Source organism: Micrasema longulum, unplaced genomic scaffold (genome assembly GCF_059751315.1).
Source record: "Micrasema longulum isolate JH-2025_06_02 unplaced genomic scaffold, ASM5975131v1 h1tg000892l, whole genome shotgun sequence".
NCBI classification, from domain to species: Eukaryota; Metazoa; Arthropoda; class Insecta; order Trichoptera; family Brachycentridae; genus Micrasema; species Micrasema longulum.
The window spans coordinates 61,068-81,843 of record NW_028278083.1 but is presented as its reverse complement, the minus strand read 5'-3'; the positions used below and the strand labels follow the sequence as shown (position 1 = coordinate 81,843).

General features: G+C 32.3%; 1 protein-coding gene across 2 annotated transcripts; it reads right to left on the bottom strand.

Moving 5' to 3' along the window:
* Positions 1-4,248: 4,248 nt before the first annotated feature.
* On the bottom strand, positions 4,249-15,475 carry LOC148278330 (facilitated trehalose transporter Tret1-2 homolog). Of its 2 annotated transcripts, none has more exons than XM_088231562.1 (7): positions 15,310-15,475; positions 10,628-10,866; positions 7,230-7,553; positions 6,545-6,677; positions 5,902-6,122; positions 5,133-5,333; positions 4,249-4,595 (listed from the first exon to the last, which is right to left on the bottom strand). In XM_088231562.1, exons 1-7 carry the CDS (start codon positions 15,377-15,379, stop codon positions 4,377-4,379), a joined length of 1,407 nt encoding a protein of 468 aa, XP_088087688.1. In that variant the 5' UTR covers positions 15,380-15,475; the 3' UTR covers positions 4,249-4,376. The 2 variants fall into 2 exon arrangements, with proteins under 2 accessions (XP_088087688.1, XP_088087689.1); XM_088231563.1 differs by lacking the exon at positions 15,310-15,475 and adding an exon at positions 14,872-14,941.
* Between the last annotated feature and the right edge of the window lie 5,301 nt (positions 15,476-20,776).

The window sequence follows — 20,776 nt, the reverse complement described above, 5'->3', positions numbered from 1 at the left end:
TTACCACACCATAATGTTACAACTTGCATCTATCTTGATACGGGTTTACCTACATAGATAGATGCAACAAAAAAATATATATTGGAAATATACAATGCATATTTAATTGCGAAACTTTTGAACACAGTTCGATGTATCAGATGAACACAGTTCGATGTATCAAAATTACACTATCTATTAAAGTTTTTAAAATCTTTTTAAAATGTTTTGCCATTTTTAAAAATGTATGAAAAGATGCCTGAATGTATGAAGAGTGAAAATAGTTTAAATGAATGTAAAATAAAATGTTACAGTATTGTGGGAATTAATGGAATTAGAGTAATTTTTGTCATTTTTTATGTAAAACAACACTCATTTGTCAATTTGACAGTTGTTAAGCGCCAAAAATTATGACTTATAGTTAATAACATTAATCCTCTGGGAGCTAATATTGGAGCTTCTGATGTTTGTGAAGTTAAAGAGAAAAAAATAACATTTTCAGGCGTTGCCTAGTATGTAGGTGAAACAATTCAATCCGATGAATCTCACCTGCATAAATAAAGGTTTCAGCTCTTTAACTTCACAAACATTAACAGATGAAAGAATTGAAGGAATATAGATGTTCAAATATAGGCAGAATGGTGAATGTTACACAGTGTGTAAAGTGGCCACTTAAACCAGCCATTGACAGGTCATAAGCCCTGTAGATGCCTAGACTTCCATATTACCTTTTCTTAGATTTTCTTCATCTCTGTTGTAATATGTTAATTATTATTTTAATTGAAATATTTTCACGACACGCCAATTTAATGAGATAAACAGAGTAAAATTCTAGTAAATCTATCATAAACAAATAAAGAATCACGGTGATAAACAGAATGTAAATTTATTAATAATTTTATTTGAGTTAAAAAATAGATAAGATTGTCTAGTAACCGCAGTAGAAGTTAAAAAAACTGATCGACATTGTCATTTTAAGGATTGGTAATAGCAGATATAACATTAAAAAGGAATGAAATGTTACAGTAAAATTTGCCTTTCAAAGTATTAAACAGGTTCGGTTCAACAAACAATAGAATTATAAATAAATATATATATATTTTATTTAATACACAATACGCCATTCTTTTATAGCACGATTATATATTTTTTACGTCCCGACTTGTTAGAAAAATCCGTGACAAGTCGGGACTCTTCTGTACTAAAATCAATACATTTATACATCAATATACAAAATACGTAAAAGATTTATGCATGCCAAATAATACAAATACAATACAGATAAGTAATTTAATAAAACATTGCGTAGAAAGGTATATCATATATTATTTATTGTTTCAGGATTTACTTTGTGGAAAAACATTTTGAAATTATTTAAAATAAAACACTTTGTAAATTTACCACACAAAGTTTAATACATTAAAACACGACTAGTTTCGGTAATCAGTATTACCCATCCTCAGGTGTAAATATAAACTAAACTAAAATATGTACATACACAGATTAATACTTAGGTACTGTTAAGGTCGCCGGAAGGGGGAAGGCAATGTGAGGTGGAGGGGGGGGGTTTCCAAATTATGGGGAATATTGATAGCAGGGATGATGAATTTTGAAATATAATATTATTAATTAAAGTTTTCTCTGAATTCAAATTTTTATGTATTTCAATATTTTCTAAATTGTTCATTATGATCCCTTTATTTATGATCGTATTCAAAAGTTTACTTCATTCACACAATATTAAGCAGAGTTTGACATTGGCAAAAAGAATTCCATACTTGAAAATGAATTATTTTTTGTTTTGGAATTCCACCATAAACCAGTACCTAGGTACCTACTTATCAATGAAAAATCTTTTTCCTTTAATCCAGACAGTTTTTGCACGCTTCCGCAATAATGTCAGGCATTTTTCATTTAATTTCTTTTGGTTTCGAGTTAAATGTCAAGCTCGCGTCAAAACCCGGCTGGCGGTTAAATAATGACTAAATTCAGGTTGGGCGTGAGTTGAGAGTCATAATTTAAGAGGTGTCAGGGTAAAACGTTGTCTGACTTTTCCTTATTTACATGTATTCCCGTATTGTATCCCTTTATTATGGCACTAGAGCAGTGATTTTTGCATGAGGACTCTTAGCAAATCACACGAGGAGATAAAACAAAAATCAAACCCTTATTATGAATGTGTAAATAACAAAAAAATACAAAATTAAATAACATGTGTTCTTATTGCATTATTAATCTGGTCATATAAATTCTTATGTTCGCGTGTATGTCACTGAACTCTTCCCAAACGGCTAGACCGATTTCGATTAATTTTTTTATGTGTATTTGAGTGGGTCCATAAAAGGTTTAAATTCACAATTGGACCTGGTATGTGGCGCTGCATTCTCAATGTAAAATGTCACTCAAAGTCCTTAAAATGTAGCTTGATTAGAATGACACCTGTCAAACTAATTTCATTAGTGATGGGAAATCACTTATCACTGATCAAATCGATTTTATCAGTTATTTCATGCAATCATGAAACCCTGTTTCCGAAAATTAAATAATAAAAAAAACAAGCTTATTATAGTGTGATTAACACAATTACTCACCAAAAAATGAGACATTTATAATTTTTTCATGAACAAAAAAACATGATTTTTTTTTCGATCAATTTACATTGATCAATTGGTCCCATCTCTAACGTTTTTGCAAAATGATGTAACCTTGTAAGAACGTCGTTAATAATTATGTTTATTTTAGTTTTAAAGCTGATTATAAAGCTGATTGTTTTCCCGAGATGATGAGGCCAACTGAACATAGTTAGTTATGCAGAAAGCAGCCAGCCATAGTAAAATGAAACTTAGATAATAGCACTTTTTTGAAAATAGAGTAATCAAATCTACACAACAGTTGGAATGTTTTTTACAGACAAATTATACTCGTAAGTTATGCATACATGTATTTTTTTAAGCTACAAAAAAAAGGTAATAAGTGCATTGTGTTCGTTTTAATGATATTAAAAGCTGGCTGACCACACAACAAACAGAAAACCTTTGTTAAACTGTGATGTACGTTGTATTATATTTATATTCAGGTACTTAATTGTAAAAAATAATTCATTTGTTATTATAACTTTCAAAATTATTTAACTATGTGTTAAATTAATTCCGGTGAATATTTGAGCCTGGCTGAGCACATTACCAAAAATATGCATTTTACAGAAAACAGCCGATAATATTGAACGCGATACCTCATACAAACTTCGAATGTGTGAAGTGACATTCTGTATTTTTATTAAAGTTGTGTTTTTTTTGGAGCTTTATTTACAGTTATGAATTTTTATAATTAAATACGAATGTATTATTTATTTAGGATATCTGCATTTTTGGAGACATTAATTTTTTCATCAGCATCTGGGATTTTTCCAGTGCTGTGGGCTGTGGGTGTTTTCTGCAAATTGTGACATGTCGTTTTTGTGATCAACTTCTGTTATAAATTTTGGTATTCCGGTTTTGTATTTATTTTTTATCTTATAATTGCGATATCACATCCTTCTTTTTTGCTTTTTTTGCATCTTTCTAAATATTATTTGAAAACATAAATTATATGTATATTTTTCGCTCATTATATTTAAGTTAGTAGTAATTATTATTATACAACTATGTAGTGTTATATGTTTTGATGTAAAGGATCTTTACCGACATTCCATATTAATTGGCTTGCTGAGTCCTGTAAAAAAATGCATTGAAATGTCATTTTGTGTGTAAATTAATAAATTTAAAAAAAAAAAACAGTACTTTTAAAAGGTGATTATTATGTTTTTTTGTATGAAAGCGGCCTGGCTGTTTTAAGCAGAACATAAAAATGATCTAACAGCATCCAAAAACAATTTTATCTTATTTTTCCGAAATTGTGGACTATCTGCTTTCTTTATAACTACGTTCAACTGTCCTTCATCTCTTAGCTGGCCTTTTAGGCGGACGTTGTCCATATAGAATTCCATTGCCAGTAGCATGCAAAAGTCTGTCACTGCTCATTCTGCTCACATGGACCCTCCAGTACCTTCGACTAGCTCTGCTCCGTCTCACAATATTCTTCATTTTACACTTGCCTCTTATTCAGTATTAAGGTTACCAAAAACGTAAATAATATTTTCTCTAAAATACGTTTTAAAAATTAAGTAAAAAAAGCCGCTTAGGATCATGTAGAATGGAGAAAAAAGGTCACGTGTTTTGTGCAAACCACTAGATTAGAGGAAGGTAAAGAGGAAATTGTAAAAAAATAATATTTGAAAACGAATGTGTTTATTGACAAAAATAATAATAGTTTACATCCTTTAAATTAAGCAAGTTATGTTCTTTTTGCCATCTGAGTCTATAAAAATCACAGCTTGAAATTTCCAGCATCAGTGTACATTACCTGCTCAGCATTTTCTGTATTTCTTCAGTTGATTTTCCTTTGGTTTCTGGTAAGAGCAAGATGATTAGAAGACCTCCGATAGCAGAACTTATGCCGAAGAAGTAAAACACAGTGTGGGTGCCGAAGTATGCCATGGCGGGAGCAAAGAATCGGAGTAGTATAAAGGTGTTGAAGAGGTAAATTTGGACAACGAACATAGTGGCGACACTTCGGACCTGGAAATGAAAGTATTTAAAAATTGTAAGACGAAATAAATAAATGACTACTGTTTGCTTTGACAGGATTTCAGATTGTTAGGATACACTTTTGGGATTTAAGAGTTGAAAAAGGTATTGTCAAATATATTGTAATAGAATTTTGAAAGACTGTTTATTCAGAGTGGCGATGACAGTCTTTGCTATTTGTCAGAGGTGTTGATTGTTTGGTAATGAAACCATTCTTTTTGGATCCATAATTGAACACAAATTATTGAGACTATCTTCAACCTTAACTACATATCAATCATGAATTTTAATACGTTTTTTATTTGCTTTCCTTTCTTTTTCATTCTTATTCCTGTTAATGTTTTCTCTTCTTAATCTTGCAATCGATTTTTTTTTACCAAAAAATAGTATTATTCAAAAATTCCTTCAAGAAACATTTTGAAATATCAAAAGTGCGAGTGGCTAGATTGGGTATAAAATTGCAAAAACTAGTGAAATACCAAGAGGGTACTTGTTTAAGTTTTTTTTAATGATAGCGTTTAAACTTACCTCATTGGTAAAAAGGTCTGCCATTAAAACAAAGGGTACAGATGCAGCTCCAACAGTATAAGTATAAACACAGAGTGTAAGGGAGACTACTGGAAGCCATTGGACCATACTTAGATCCACTCCTTGGGACTGCAAATGGAAGTACGTTCCCATACTTATCATAAACACGGCAACGCAAAGACTAGAACCAGCCATCAAAATCTGGAATAAATAACAAGGATTACTTTATAAATTTTTCATCATTCCCCTATCCACATTTAATGGTGCATAGAATCAATCACTGAATCATTACAGGTTGTCCACCAAATACCGCATCTGAGGACCTAAGTCTCCTTGGCGGTGACGATTTCCAATGTTAAATTGATCGTTGCCGAACAAGAAGAGCTGTCCGTAGAAGCTCTATGTCATCCGGTAGTTTTAGCGTCTTTATGCTGAAAGAAGGGAATACGGAAGTACTTTACATGTGCTTTATTGGATTGAGGAAAAAAGAGAAGGGAATTCTTCACTAAAAGGGATTTAATTGATTAGACATGGTAAGAAAACTTTTTGGAAGCCTAGAAATTATTTTTGGAAGCCAACAGATCTTTATCAGTATACCAAATGGTAAACATAATATTACATTCGTGTTAAAGATGTTCGGTAAACACTGCATTTATTTTAATAATGCAGTACCTTAACCTCCATCTTGTGAAGAAAAGGGTACGTTTGATGACCTTATCATAGCTAACCGAGTAGTATTAAAATTATAAGGACTCCAACAATTTCTTACTTTTCTTCCAGCATGTTCCACCAATGACGTAACAGACACTGCTCCCGTGATCTGGATGCATCCATAAATTATAGCTGCCCCTTCAGCTGTTAGATTAGCAGTTCCACTTTGTAGGAAAATTGTGACGGAATAACTGTGAACCGCTATCATCCCCATGAAGCTCTGAATGGTCAATCCCATAACGCTGAGGAGAAAACCACGACGAACTGGCTTCGAGTGGACTAAAATAAAAATAAAGCGCAAACATTATCATCAATTTACTATCTGCACCAAATGCAACAATCAGCCTTACGCTTTGGGTGTTAGTAGGATCTAAATCAGAAAATTTACTTCCACTCTGCAAGGAATCAAACCTAGGACCTCAAAAGTGGACCTGTCTCCACTCGATTAACTTTTTTAGATTGATTACCCGAGAGAAGTCACCGAGTCAAAAACTCTTGTCAAAGTTTCTGGTTCTACTTCACATACAAAGGATTGTTCTTCTTCCACCTCGAAACACAATATAATAAAATTTGGGAGTCGCACTTCTCCAAGAAGAGCGACTGTCAGTCAACCCTTGTTGGAATAGTCGAACTGTCGTCTTGATGGTATAATTTTATGACAAATACAACAAATGGTTTACACCAAGGAGAAATTCACTTACTTATCTGTTTCAGGGCCTGTAGTTTCGAAGGAGATTCAATTTCTGCTGCATCTTTTAATTTAGCCAACTCTTTCAGGACTATGGGATCATTGACATTTGTTCTTCTTAGCCAAGCAAAGGATTTAGCTGCTCTCTACAAAAAAAGATATATAATTTACTGACTTTTAAACAAACAAACCATCACGCCGTTTCCCCGTAAAGGTAGGCAGAGAGGATAAAACACCACATCTCTTTATCTTTGCTCCTCGCTTCTCTCTCTCTCTCTCGCTTCCTCTAGATTTATACATCTCGCTTCCTATAGATACCTACATATTCTCATGAACCCGCGCCAATTGTTCCGAATTTTGACATGTCCATCTTCAAGTATTTGTTGGATTTGGTCATGCCACGTCTTTCTCGGTCTTCCTTTATTTCTGCATCCATCGACAATCGACATTGCATTGTAAATATTTTTAGCCGTTCTTTCGCTGTCCATTCGCTTTACATGTCCAAACCAGCGCAGAGCTCCTTTCATATTGAGACTCTCATCTTTAATTCGGAAGCTTTTAGGTATTTTCTTATCGAATTCAGAAGCTTTAGGATAATCTCGTTTCTAATAATTGAATGGTTTTCAGAGACTACTATCCCGAATTGGAAAGCTACAAAAAAAACTCTGATTTCAGATTGAAATCATTTTGACTCTTACCTCAAATTTTCCATGGCGCACTAACCAAGATGGCGTTTCTGGCACCAAAAAGAATAGAAATATGTTCAAAAGCCCGAATGCCAGCATCATCACGGCGCTGGCGTAATACGAAACGAACCCTCCGACGATGTAGGAAAGAGTTATTCCAATTGTGAAGTTCAGAGCCATTGACGCTCCGAGGACTCCTCTTACTCTTGGTTCACAGATTTCTCCGATAAAGGTTGGGCTGTTGATTAATCCAAAAGATATTCCGATACCCATCACAAACCTTCCAAGTAAAATTAGGTAAGCGTTGTTAGAAATCAGGATAATAATACTGTTTACCTGGAATCAAAAACTTTTATGAAAGAAATGAAAATAGGAAGAAAAAAGTACGAATCAACAAAATAAAAAAAAACTCATAAAAATAAGACACAACAATAAAACAGTAATGTCTTTATAGAGATATGGGCACGCACTCACGCAATCATTTCAACCGCGAGCAACACCGCGCAAGGCACACCGAAACTGCTTGACGCCGTCACGATCGAGGCACGCCAGAATCTCCGTGTCCCTCGTCGACTTCAGTTCGTTTAGCGTTTTGCTCTTATTCATTCAGTGTTGTGAATTATTTAATCGCTTTTTGTATAATCTTGTATTTATCTATTATTTTTTAAACATCAGAACAATATAAGTGAACTCTTCATTTAATTTCACGCAATCTTACAACGAAACAGCGGTAAGTCAAATCAACCATTTCATTCCAACAAGAGTTCACTGCAGAGATTTTAATATTTGTAAAATTAAATACAAAAACTTTTTTTTTAAATTTTGGCGTTATCATAGGCTCCAAGCTCTATGGAAAATAAGGGCAATGAGGGATTTTAGCTCACAATATTTTGAAGAGATTTCAATACTTAGGCATTAAAAAATTGCATATATACACTTTTACAGGTGAAATACAATCAATGATGAATCTCATTGAGATAGAAAAAGTGAATCTAATTGAGATATAAAAGAGATACAAAAGTTCATTTAGAAATCTTATAACCTGTCCTTGAATAAAATAAAAAAAAGGTATGACCCGCAGGCCTCAATCAGAACTAATCAATGTTTTGCATACCTTAATTGACTCAAATACTAAAAACTGACACCCCCTTAACTCAGTCTTACGATGTTTGATACAGAAGCATGGATGCAATTTATGGATTTCATATTCTTCAATGGGGATTTAAAATGGAATTGACTATTGGATTTGTATGTAAAAACCAATGTTAATATAGTAATACCCAAAAATCACCTTGTGCAAACTAAGAGTATCATTAAAACGCTAGTTTCATAAAAGTTTGAAACGTGGACACTAACAGAAAAGTTTGCTGATATGCTGGACATTTTTGAGAAGAGAATTGCGTAAAATCCTATTTATTTATTTATTTATTTGACACTTTATATACATATACATTAAATATACATATAAGGGCGGGCATATTTATTTATTTTATTTATTTATTTTATTTTATTTGGGATTTTCACAGCTATTACATAAACAAAATAATTAGAAAAATCTTAACAATACTAAAGCCAATTAAAAAAATCCACTGTAAATATAATGACACATAATATATAAGAAAAGAAGTTTAGTAATTGTATTTGTGTGACGTTTGTATTCATGTGTATGTGAATGTGTGTATGCGTGAATGAATGAGGGAGAGGGTGCGTGTGTATGGGTGCCGAAGTATGAATATAATATATTTGCTTAAAACTTGTAAATTGTATTAAAAATGGTACAATAAAGAGCTTAGTAAAAAGTTAGAAACCTTTTTGTTAAAATTCAAATGACGAAATGATATAAATTGTTTTTTTTTTTTAAGTATGTTAAATTTCAAAACCGTATTCTGAAAAAAAAAAAAGCATTTTATTTTTTAATTTAACTGATACACATCGAATAAATAATGTGCGACGAGTCCTATACAATACAGTAGGTAACCACAAAATGCAGTAAATACGAAATAATGACAACAATAAAATAAGGTTTGACAATACGCGAACGTTGATTCAAAACGAACACACAAATGCATATTATATGCACCTACATAATATATAAATAAGAATAACATATAAGTTGTTGCCTTAAGGCAATTTCTTCCTACCTACCCAAACCGTTCAGTTTGAGAAAATTATAAATACATGGACATATTGAATCTTACAATTTTATACAAAAATTAAAAGAAAAGATTAACAAAAATAAATATGTATATAAATAAAAAAAAATAACACTATACTTTGAAGAAAGGAGAGGGGGTGGGAAGGAAAGAAGAAGTATAAAGGAACAATTTAAATATTTCGATAGTGACATTTCAATCTTGACTTAAATGTAAATAATGAAGGGGCGTCTCTAACATTAGTGGGTAGATTATTCCACAATCGAGCGGCTACTACTGTGAAAGAGGAGGCAAAAAAATTAGAGCGATGACAGGGTATTAAAAGGGTTCTCTCGTTACTAATCCTGGGTCCCGTGAACAATTTAGCTGTACAAAATATTATATAAAACTCTCAAGCTCTCTGTATACATTCGAAGAAATGGCTGAGGTAACCAAATCACGGATATCTCAAAGAATCTTAGATGGGCAACTTGAGGCAAAAAAATGTCGGCAGATGAGACTGCAATAAGAATATAAAAAAGTCTAAATCCCAACTCTTAGAAGTATCTAACTGGAGAGTTGCAGCGGATGAAAGAAGGAGTTGGAAGCGAATCGGAAGTTGAAGAAGGCCAAAAAACAATATGGAATGTAGTTCCATTGAATAAGAAAAATTATACAACATTATTTTGGTACGTGTATTTGTACATACACAAATCTGGATTTCTCCCAAGGGGGAGTAGGTATATATTTTTATTTATATATAAATAAAAATATATACCTACTCCCCCTTGGGAGAAATCCAGATTTGTGTATGTACAAATACACGTACCAAAATAATGTTGTGTAATAAGATCTGGTCAAATATTTGACTTATATATATAAGTAAAAATAAATTGCAGAGTCATCTGCAGGCGATTACTAGTACTTAATTTAACTCGGAAGAGTCTTAACTACATAAAATAAAGTAATCTGCTAATTAAAATACTTAACTTCAATATCAATACATAGATGGCGCTCCAACTCGCTTGTGAATGGTTTCTCGTTTAGCAACATATATACAAAAATCAAAAATGTTACCTGTGTGGATATTCGCTAATAAGCGAAATGGGGAATGTTGTAGTACCTACTTAAAGTGGCCACTTAACCCAGCCAATGACAGGTCATAATCCCTGTAAACGCTCGAATATCCATAATCCTGAATTTAGAAAAAAAAATTCTACCTCATCTCTGTAGGGATATAAATAAAAAAAAATAAAAATTATAACTATTTTATCTTACCGTAAATGGAATAGCTGTCAATATACCACAAAACTTTCGTCCCAGAACTTCTATCATAAATGTAACTAGAGGTGTGCTGACCAAAGCTGCCAGGGGATAGATTCCTGCTATCCAGTAAGCCAGGGTATTCGCTTCACCAGGTTCTAAGGTAGTCAAGATTCCACCATCAGCTTTCATCTGGGGAATTGCTGTAGACAACCATCCGATACCTATTCCAGTTTGGAATGATGCCAAATTACCTGGAGGGTGACAAGTAAATAAATAAAAATATCAAGTAATACAATTCTTCAAAATAAATTCTGTTTAATAATATTTTTAATGTGTTAAAATCGTGGACAAATATTCATTTCTTAAATTTTGTTATTTAAAAAAAAGTTTTGTAATTTAGAAATTGTAAAGCGTTCATTTTCGATTCTCAAACATATAATAAAACGAAAATTCCACGAAACATATTAATAGAGAAGCACCACTTTTTTTGCAATTTAAAATAAATGAAGGCATTTGAAATATTGCAGAGTAAAAAGAAAATTTACACTTACAATTTAAAATTTCCACGAAAACAGTTACGATTCAGTATTTCGAACTTTGTGACATTGTGAATGTTTGAAAGCATTTCTTCCCAATATCCATATGAATTTTTAAAATACAATATTTTTTTCTAAATCCGTTTCTCGTATTTTAATAGGTATTTGCAGAATGTTATATTTCCTTTTCTCAAAACAAATGAACCAGCCAGGAGAGCTGTCAAACTAAAAAAAAATTTTTTTTGTCCAATACGGACTACTAACATAAGCAGAAAAAAATGTGTGTACTTAGGGATAGCTTTAATTATAAACCTCTTCGCTTTTTAATTTCTTTTTTATTTTTCGGGAATGTATAAGTAAAAAAATCTTGTATACTTGAATGAACACCCGTGCGGAAAGGGTAAATGAAGAAATTTGGGGAAAGCATTGTGGAGTCCCGGTATTTACAAAGTTTTTGAACGGGTCATAGTCTATTTAGTGAAAGCTCTCACCCCACATACCAAAACGAGAGCTTTTCTATCGGTTTCGCTCATACTAAAAACATTTTTATCAACAAATAAGTACAAAAAACAAGCAAACAAACCATCACGCCGTTTCCCCGTAAGGGTAGGCAGAGAGGATAGAACGCCACAACACTCTATCTTTGCATACAGATCTCGCTTCCTCTACATTCATACATCTTCTCATGCACGCGCGCCGATTATTCCGACTTTTGACATGTCTATCTTTAAGTATTTGTTGGATTTGGTCATGCCATGTCTTTCTCGGTCTTCCAAAATTTCTGCATCCATCAACATTTGCATTGTAAATATTCTTAGCCGTTCTCTCGCTGTCCATTCGTTCTACATGTCCTAACCAGCGCAGAGCTCCTTTCTTGATTTTGTCGATAATGCTTGTCTCAGCCTTACATAATGTACGGATCTCAACTTTTGTGCATCTATCGTACATAGTTTTACCACGCATTTGCCTGAGAGATCGCATTTCGACAGCATCCAGCCTACTTTCATCCCTGTTTTTCCAAGTCCATACTTCGCTCCCATACATCAGGGACGGGACCAGGACTCCGTTGTGAACTGCTAATTTTGCCTCTTGTGACAAGCATTTATTTGCCAAGGTCGATTTAAGTGCACCGTTTACTCTGTTCCCGGCACTCACCCTCCTTTCAATATCTTTCTCAGTCATTCCATCCCTAGTGAACAAATAAGTAAATTTTTAAAATTTAAATTTTATAAACCGCGTCCATCATTTAACTTCACTTCTTTTACTACCCCCTTCACTGTGAGTTTCGTTAATTATATAGAAGGCTAAATTTGGACATAGTAATTTTTTCTCATGACCGAATTACAATTATACGCTTGATGGCGACAAATTGTTTCAGAATTGAAGACACGATGCGTTATGTCACAATTTTTTAAAAATGTGGTATTTTAATTCAATGAAAATATTATGTAGGTACAGCCCTTCAACAAAATGTCAACTACATCGTCAACGAGTAGCGGTAAACTGATTTAGAGAGTGATTTTTAAAATTATTTTTTGCATTTTACAATAAGCAACAAATACAAAAAAAACTATAACATTAACACAAAAAAATATCTCACAAAGGCAAAGCCTGTGTGAAGGTATACATTTCATTTTAAATTTAAATAAAGGCTACTGGAAGAATACGACAGATATAAAAAAATAAGCAAACAAAGCCTACAGATACACTTAAGTTGGCAAAAAGGGAGAGCGCTGTGATCTGTTTTAGTATCGACAGTTTAAAATGTTTTCACTATTTCATGGTAATTCAGAATGAGAACACCATGAATATATTTTTATTGAATTATTTTATAAATCAGCATAATTAGTGGTAAAAAATAAGTTAAAACAATTAATGCTGTCAATGTGTTCAACTGCAAAGTAATTCATAAAAAACATTACGAATGGTTTACACCCTAGAGTAATAAACCAATAGAGTCGCCTGTACGGGAAAAACCATTCTATGATTATTGATCACGAACTTAGCTACAGATTACAGCAATACAACGGGTCTTTGGTAAAATGGGTTGAGAATTGCAAGCGAAAACCGAAACTAAAAACCAAATCAAAATCAAATCAAGCGATAATTTAAGAACACATTTTTTTTTGTCAATTAAAATGAGAAAATTAATAATAAAAGAATTTGCTATTCATTTAAAAAATAAGTTTAGTAACAAAAATTTAAATTTAAATAAATTCAAATAATAAATTAATCTCTATAATATTTTCTTTGAAATGAAATGCATGTGTTATTTTATTAATAATTATACTGGTGTTCAAAACTTAAACCCCAGATATCTCTGCTTTTTGCTTTTGTCACACAAGATCTTTATCCACTTATGTCTTCAATTATTAACGATTGCGTCAATTCAAAAAAAGTAAAAAATATTCTCTACCTTCCGTTACAAATACAAGAGTTACTAGATACTCCACCCTGATGCTGCAAAAAAATAAATACAGCCTTCGGTCAAAGAGGATTGGCCTACTACTCGGTTAAAGTGTACAATCTACTTCCATTATCCATAAGGACAATTAGTAAGTTCTCACAATATAAAATTGCAATTAAGAAATGTATAATGGAGGTGGGTTGCGCACGGATCGATGAGTGGATCAAACCAAATAGGTAAAATGTGTGTACTGTTTATGAAATTTGTTCTATTTGTCTATATAAATTGGTTATGTTTGTTATGATTATTTTAGTTTTTTATTGTTTATTATGTTAATGATAACTAGGTTAATTGGATTAATTAAGTTTTTTTTTGTTGTTATTTATTTATTTATTAATAAAAAAAAAGTAGGACCAATTACAGATTTCACACAAATTTATTAGAAATGCAGGAGGAGAAGGGAAAAATAATTGAATTCTAAAAAATTAAAAATAAAAATACTACATGAAAAGATCATAAAAAGGAGAAGACATTGTAAAGCTACTTTACTTTCCTCCCCCTCTCTCTGCTTCCATGAACAAATTTATTTGTAAAATATCACAACCAACAATAAATTATTAGATGCAGGTAGTAGATGTAAGTAAGTATAAATTAAGAGTTGAAAACAAATGTTTAAAATTAAAATCAAAAGTAAAAGTTAAAATGAAAAGTTAAAATTAAAATTAAGTTAAAAGTTTAAATTAAAAGTTAAAATTAAGAATTTCAATTAAAAATTTAAATTAAAAGATAAAATTATAAATCAAATTAAAAGTTAAAAGTCAAGCATGAGATAAATTTAAAATGTCTTTAACAGATCTGATAAAAATATGGTATTTACAATGTAGTACGTCGATGTCACTAAAATTGTCACTATGGGTAATCTGTATTCTTCGTAGAGTGCTATTTTTTAAATAATTAGTCATTGAGTTAGGAATGTCGAAGAGTACATGTTAACTTTGTTAAATAGCTAATCTTAGGCATGTTTAACATTTTGTAAAATGTTTCGCTCGGCACGGGACACCCCAGTGATGGAACATTATTCTGTATAAAAAAAGAATACAAACAACGCAAAAGTATAAATATGTAAATAAAAGTGAATTTTTGCGATGTAAATTCAATAGCTGCTTTGCTATGGCAGACGCGATGAATTTATCACGTCAACGGTCCTTTGAATGTCTAGATCGTCGTTCCTTTATATCGTTTAATTAAAGTTGATCTTTTGAACCACCTTGAAGCATTTGAAATGTGGATACAACGTAAAGTTTTAAGAATACCTTGGACCGATATGAACCAACACTGAAGTATTACGCAGAGCCAATATGAATAGAGAAGTATTCACCACCGTTTAGCTCCGTACGATATCATATTTTGGCCAAGTGTTGAGGGTCGTAAATATGCCATACATCAGCTTGTCACGAAGAAGAAGATCGAGAGACGTAGAAGAGTCGGAAAACAGCTTTCCTGGCTTCGAAACATCCGAGCATGGACCAGGATTAGAACTGCGAAGGAGCTGTTTCGCACTGCTCAGGATAGGGAAGCTTTCTCCTGAGTGGTCGTCAACGTCGGGGGTACTCGACATGACACGTGAGAAGAAGACATCGTTTGATATTCAAAACTAAACTCTTTATACGCCCGGACAATAAATAAAAAATTATACAAACTAAATCATTTAAATACATTTTAAAGTCTTTAAAAAAAACTGTTATTCTTACACACACACGCCGCGAATATTTGGGTTGATGGGAATTTCAACAAGCTTTTTTTTCCATTTTGTATCGTCATTTTGATGTAGATTCCTTTGTATATTGTATAATATTGTTTTCCGTCTTGTAAAAGTAACTAATGGGATACATTTACATAATTTATCTTATGATAACTGAGAGTCAAAAAACATTAATAATAATTATATAAGGTTAAAATTCACTTTTGTTCCAGTGGCGATTCTTTTAATTCACAAGTTTTTTACCTCAAAAAATATGTTTTTTTGTGTTGAAGATCCCATTTTTTCTTATGTTTTTGATAGTTTTCAATTTCATACTATAATATGCTAATAGAGTGAACTAACAAATCCATTAATTGCCATAAAAATATTTCATTCCTGGATTTTCATAAAAATGTATATTTTTGTGAAAACATCAATATTTTTTTTTTCCGAGAAAATTTAATACTATCACCTGAATTTAATTTTTAAAACATGTGACCATTTGATAGAAGCTCACAGATTTTGGACAAATAAAACTGACCAACACACATAGTCACTTTTATTAGTAAATTTAAGATCCAAAGAATTGACCAAGTAACAGTTAGTCAATTTTACTTGTAGGTGATGTCACCAGTGAGGAATTAGTTAAAGTTTGTAGTAAGTAAGTTAGCATACGTTTTTTATTTGACAAATATGTTTTTTTTTATAAGTTAATTAATAAAATTTATTCTTTAGATTATTACGTAACACTTCTTAACTATTTGTTCTATTTCGTTTATTTTGTATTTCTGTGTTTATTTATCCTTCATAAGTATAAAAAAAATGGATTATTGAAGTAAAAAAAATGCCAAAAACATAATTTATAGTTAAACTAGTTATTTGAAAGTCTACCTCCATCAATTAACGAAAAAAAATGATTATCTGCAAAATTTCATGACAAATTTTACGGATTAAAATGACAAAGTTTTTAAATTTTTTTTTTTATATAAAAGTGATAATATTTTTTAATATATTTATAATTTCCATTAGAGTTGAAAGTACTTTGCATATAATGTAAAATTACCAACCACCTACTTGAAAAATCTGATCTTTGAGAAGCAATTGAACTCTAGAAAAACACTAAAATGGCTCCCCTTAACATTATTGATTTTGTAACTTGGTCAATTTCTCTTATATGCCCACGATTTTTTTGTATGTAGAGCCAAAGATTGTGAGAATATTAAATGCTAGTTTTTTTTATGCGTTATATGTGTCAGACGTCAGATTCTGCTTTGGGCAGATGTTTTATGGCTGTCCACTTGTGCTGAGAAATCAAATTAGATTTCTCTCTTTAGAGCGTGGTTTTTCGAGTGTGGTCAAATGTCACTGCGTGCGTCACTGTATAAGGACAGCACAGCATGTGTGAAGGTGAATGGGTCATTCACATCGTGGTTTAATATTCCGAAAGGAGTCAAACAGGGATGTGTAATGTCACCATGGTTGTTCAACATATACATCGATAACTGTATGAAAGAACTGAAAGATTTAAGAATGGGAGCAAAAATGAATGGTATAACTGTTAACTGTCTTCTGTATGCGGATGATGCCGTGCTTCTTGCTAGCAGCGAAGAAGACCTTCAATTCTTAGTAACAAAAGTCTACGAGGTATGCAAGAAAAGCGATTTGCTTATGAATGTTGATAAATCGAAAGTGGTGGTTTTTGAAAGGGATGAAAATATAACTAAATGTGAGATCAGCGTGAACGGAGATATTCTGAATCAGGTAGAATAATTTGTGTACCTGGGAAGTATGTTTACTAGGGACGGAAAGGCCGATAATAATATTGAAAGGAGGGTGAGTGCCGGGAACAGGGTGAACGGTGCACTAAAATCTACTTTGGCAAACAAATGTTTATCGCAGGAGGCTAAACTAGCAGTTCACAACGGAGTTCTAGTTCCAACTCTAATGTATGGGAGCGAAGTATGGAATTGGAAAAATAATGATGAAAGTAGGTTGAATGCTGTCGAAATGCGATCCCTCAGGCGAATGTGTGGTAAAACGATGTATGATAGGTGCACAAATGTCGAGATCCGTGAAGTGTGTAAGGCTGAGACATGCATTATTGACAGAATTAAGAAAGGGGTGCTACGTTGGTTTGGACATGTAGAGCGAATGGACAGCGAAAGAACGACTAAAAGGATCTACGATGCAAATGTTGATGGATGCAGAAAACGAGGAAGACCGAGAAAGACATGGCACGATCAAGTCCATCAAATACTGGAAGATGGACATATCAAAAGTAGGAATAATCGGCGTGCGTGCATAAGACGATGTATGAATGTAGAGGAAGCGAGGTCTGTATGCCAATATAGAGTGTTATGGCGTTCTATCCTCTCTGCCTACCCCTACGGGGAAATTGCGTGATGGTTTGTTGTTGTTGTTGTTGTTGGTCAAATGGTATGCCGTACGAGTTGAAGTTTGTTTGGTGGGTCTATCTAAGTTTAAAGGTTGCTTGAGATCAGGTGAAATTGGAGTTTATGTCCGAAGGGGGCGAAGAGCCGCTCCTGCCGACCTCTGGCATAGGTCATAGAACAAAAGCGTTCTAAATGTTTTGTTTGGTTTTAGTTTGGTTTTTAGTTTAACAAAAATGTGTAATGGGACGGCTTCGGCCCGTTGTACTGCTGTAATCCGCAGCTAACTTCGCAGTCAATAATCGAATAATGGTTTTTCTCCGTATAGAGATGTCAGCTGAACATTTCAATGCTCGCTTCTGTGATGGTTGCGCCAAACCACCTATGAAGGCTGGTGTGTCAGATTTGGATGAACCTGATCAAAATGCTGCAACACCGCTTGTGACAATACTTTTTTCTAGGGTCATAAGGCACTGGCCGTCTCCGTGAGTTCTTCCGCATCCCCGCACAAAAAGCCGATGAGATATTTTAGGATTGCAATAGTAAATTTTAGATTCTTGCACCGCGCAATGTGGAAGTTCAGTGGTTTTTTTAATATATTTTAATTTGTAAATAGGCTATCAAACAAAGGCAAATAAAAAAATAAAATATTATGCATTCTACGCCAATGCCTTTCATTATATACATAATATATATGTTTGTAATCAAACAATAAATCTTTGTAAACTCTTTGAAAGCACGATAAGAAGATTTTTTCTTAAATTTCGATTACGTCATAGTCGTCGTAAGAATGTGATTATTTGAACAATTAAGAAGTTCAGTGTCTTTTTTAATTTTTTTCTCTTTGTTAATAGACTATTAAACTACGCCAATTTTTTAAATTATTTATTTTTACATATCGTATTATCAGCGCTACGATTTTTTTAAGTTTTGTATTTCTGAAATAACTCCACGTGTAACGTCAGAGGTTGTTCTATGACAATTCTTCCTATTGGTTCGTTTACGGTGACCAAACCGGATATTCTTCAAATCTCTCATATCATTGGATAGTTCGTATGAACCAGTGACGTCATTCAAAGTAGTGCGTTTTTATTTAAAAAAAATAATTTTTCAAGAAATTTTACCGTACAATTTAATGCTCTAATTTTTACCGCGCGCAAGAAAACAATTTTCCGTAGGGCTGAAGTTCCTCATTGAGCAACAATTAGGTAAATATTTTTGATAATACGTAATGAAGTATTTAAGGGGGTTCTAATCTCCTCCTTCAAAAATACGTATATTACTATTTATTTATTTATTTAAAACTTCAAGAACAAAGAAAAAGTACTCTGGCGGACTTATTGCTACAAGCAATATCATCCAGCCAACCAAAAAACAGACTGGTCAAAAGAAAAGTTGGCTGAAATTTTGTACTAAAAAACCGTAAATAATTATCAAAAGATACATACATAAAATATAAACAACCAAATTAATTCAAACAAACGGCTGTTTTTTAATTGGGAGATAAGACTTGCACATATTTACTTTTTTTAAAGTAGATTCTGTTATACATATTAAATGATGAGGAATGTGGAATTAGATAATGAGTTTGAGAAGAGAGAAGGAGGAACCAAGGAAAGAATAAGAGAATATATGTATATAAAAAAATAAATAGTAAAAATTCTGGGGATACATAATAATGTTTCAGTCGTTTCTTAAAGGTGGCTCGAGAAAGTGCATTTGCGGAAATGGTACTAGATATTTTATTTGACTTATTTATTAATTCATATTTTTCTCTAACAAACTATAATTAAAAATAAAAATAATGTGACTTCACTGGGGTTACCCGTGCCGAGGACACTTAACAATATACTTTTTTGAAATGTTTTTACATTTGAGAATAAACAAATAAGACTTACTTAATAAACAGAGATAATTAACAAAATATTCTCAGTTTTTAAAACGACGTATCGTTCTTCTATATTGTGTATATTAACAAAACGCACAATAAAAATTCCAAAAACCTAACATAAGCCATACACTTGTGAATGAGACAATTCATTTTACTTCTATCTAGCGCATTTTAAATTTATCTCCTGCTTTACTTTTAACTTTTAATTTGACTTTTAATTTTATCTTTCAATTTCAATTTTTTAATTTCAATTCTTAATTTAAAATTTTAATTTTAAGTTTTAATTTTAACTTTTTATTGTAATTTTTACTTTCACTTTTGATTTTAAATTCAAGTTTTGATTTCAACTCTTAATTTATATTTTTATTTACAGAGATGAGGTAGAATTTTTTCAAATTCAAGATTCAGTATTATGGATATTCGAGCGTTTACAGGGCTTATGACCTGTCATTGGCTGGGTTAAGTGGCCACTTTATGTAGGTACTACAACATTCCCCATTACGCTTATTTAGCGAATATCCACACCAGGTAACATTTTTGGTTTTTGTATATATGCTACAAATCAAGAACCCATCCACAAGATATATACCTACTCCCGTCTTGGGAGAAAATCCAGATTTGTGAGCAGGTACACGAACCAAAAAAAAATGTCTTAATTTATACTTATTCATATGTACATCTACTACCTGCATCTAATAAATTATTGTTGGTTGTGAATTTTCACAAAGAAATTTAAATGTTCATGGAAGCCGAGAAAGATGGCGGAAAGTAGAGTTGGAGCTATACAATGTCTTCTCCCTTTTAAGTACTTTTTATTTAATATTCATATTTATACTTTTTTAGAATTCAATTATTTTTCCCCTCCTTTTCTCCTCCTGCATTCATAATAAATTAGTGAGAAATCTGTAATTGGTCTTACTTTTTTTAATTGTTCTTTTGTACCTTGTTTTATCTTAAGACTGTATAATTTCCTTAATAAATAAATATATGGTCAAGTCGACCGTATCCACTACGCTTGATGACAGTCACCAGTGTTTGCTTACAGAGTCAAACCACCGCACTCCCAAGATTCTTCTGAGACACCCATAATCAAAACTCAGTGCTTTGCTGTTTTAAGCCCAAGTGGGGTTCTACGATTTGCAAACGTAGAGGAAAATAGGCGTTATGCAGGCTTTATAAATAACCTTAAATAAAGA

Bases quoted from the DNA above. Each gene is read 5' to 3' on its own strand.
- LOC148278330 (XM_088231562.1), bottom strand. From the start codon at position 15,379: ATGACGATACAAAATGGAAAAAAAAGCTTGTTGAAATTCCCATCAACC. The intron at 7,554-10,627 runs GTAAGATAAAAT...TTTTGATTCCAG, and splicing joins TGACAGCTATTCCATTTACG to GTAAACAGTATTATTATCCT. The intron at 4,596-5,132 runs GTAAGTTTAAAC...TTTCATTTCCAG, and splicing joins CAGACCTTTTTACCAATGAG to GTCCGAAGTGTCGCCACTAT.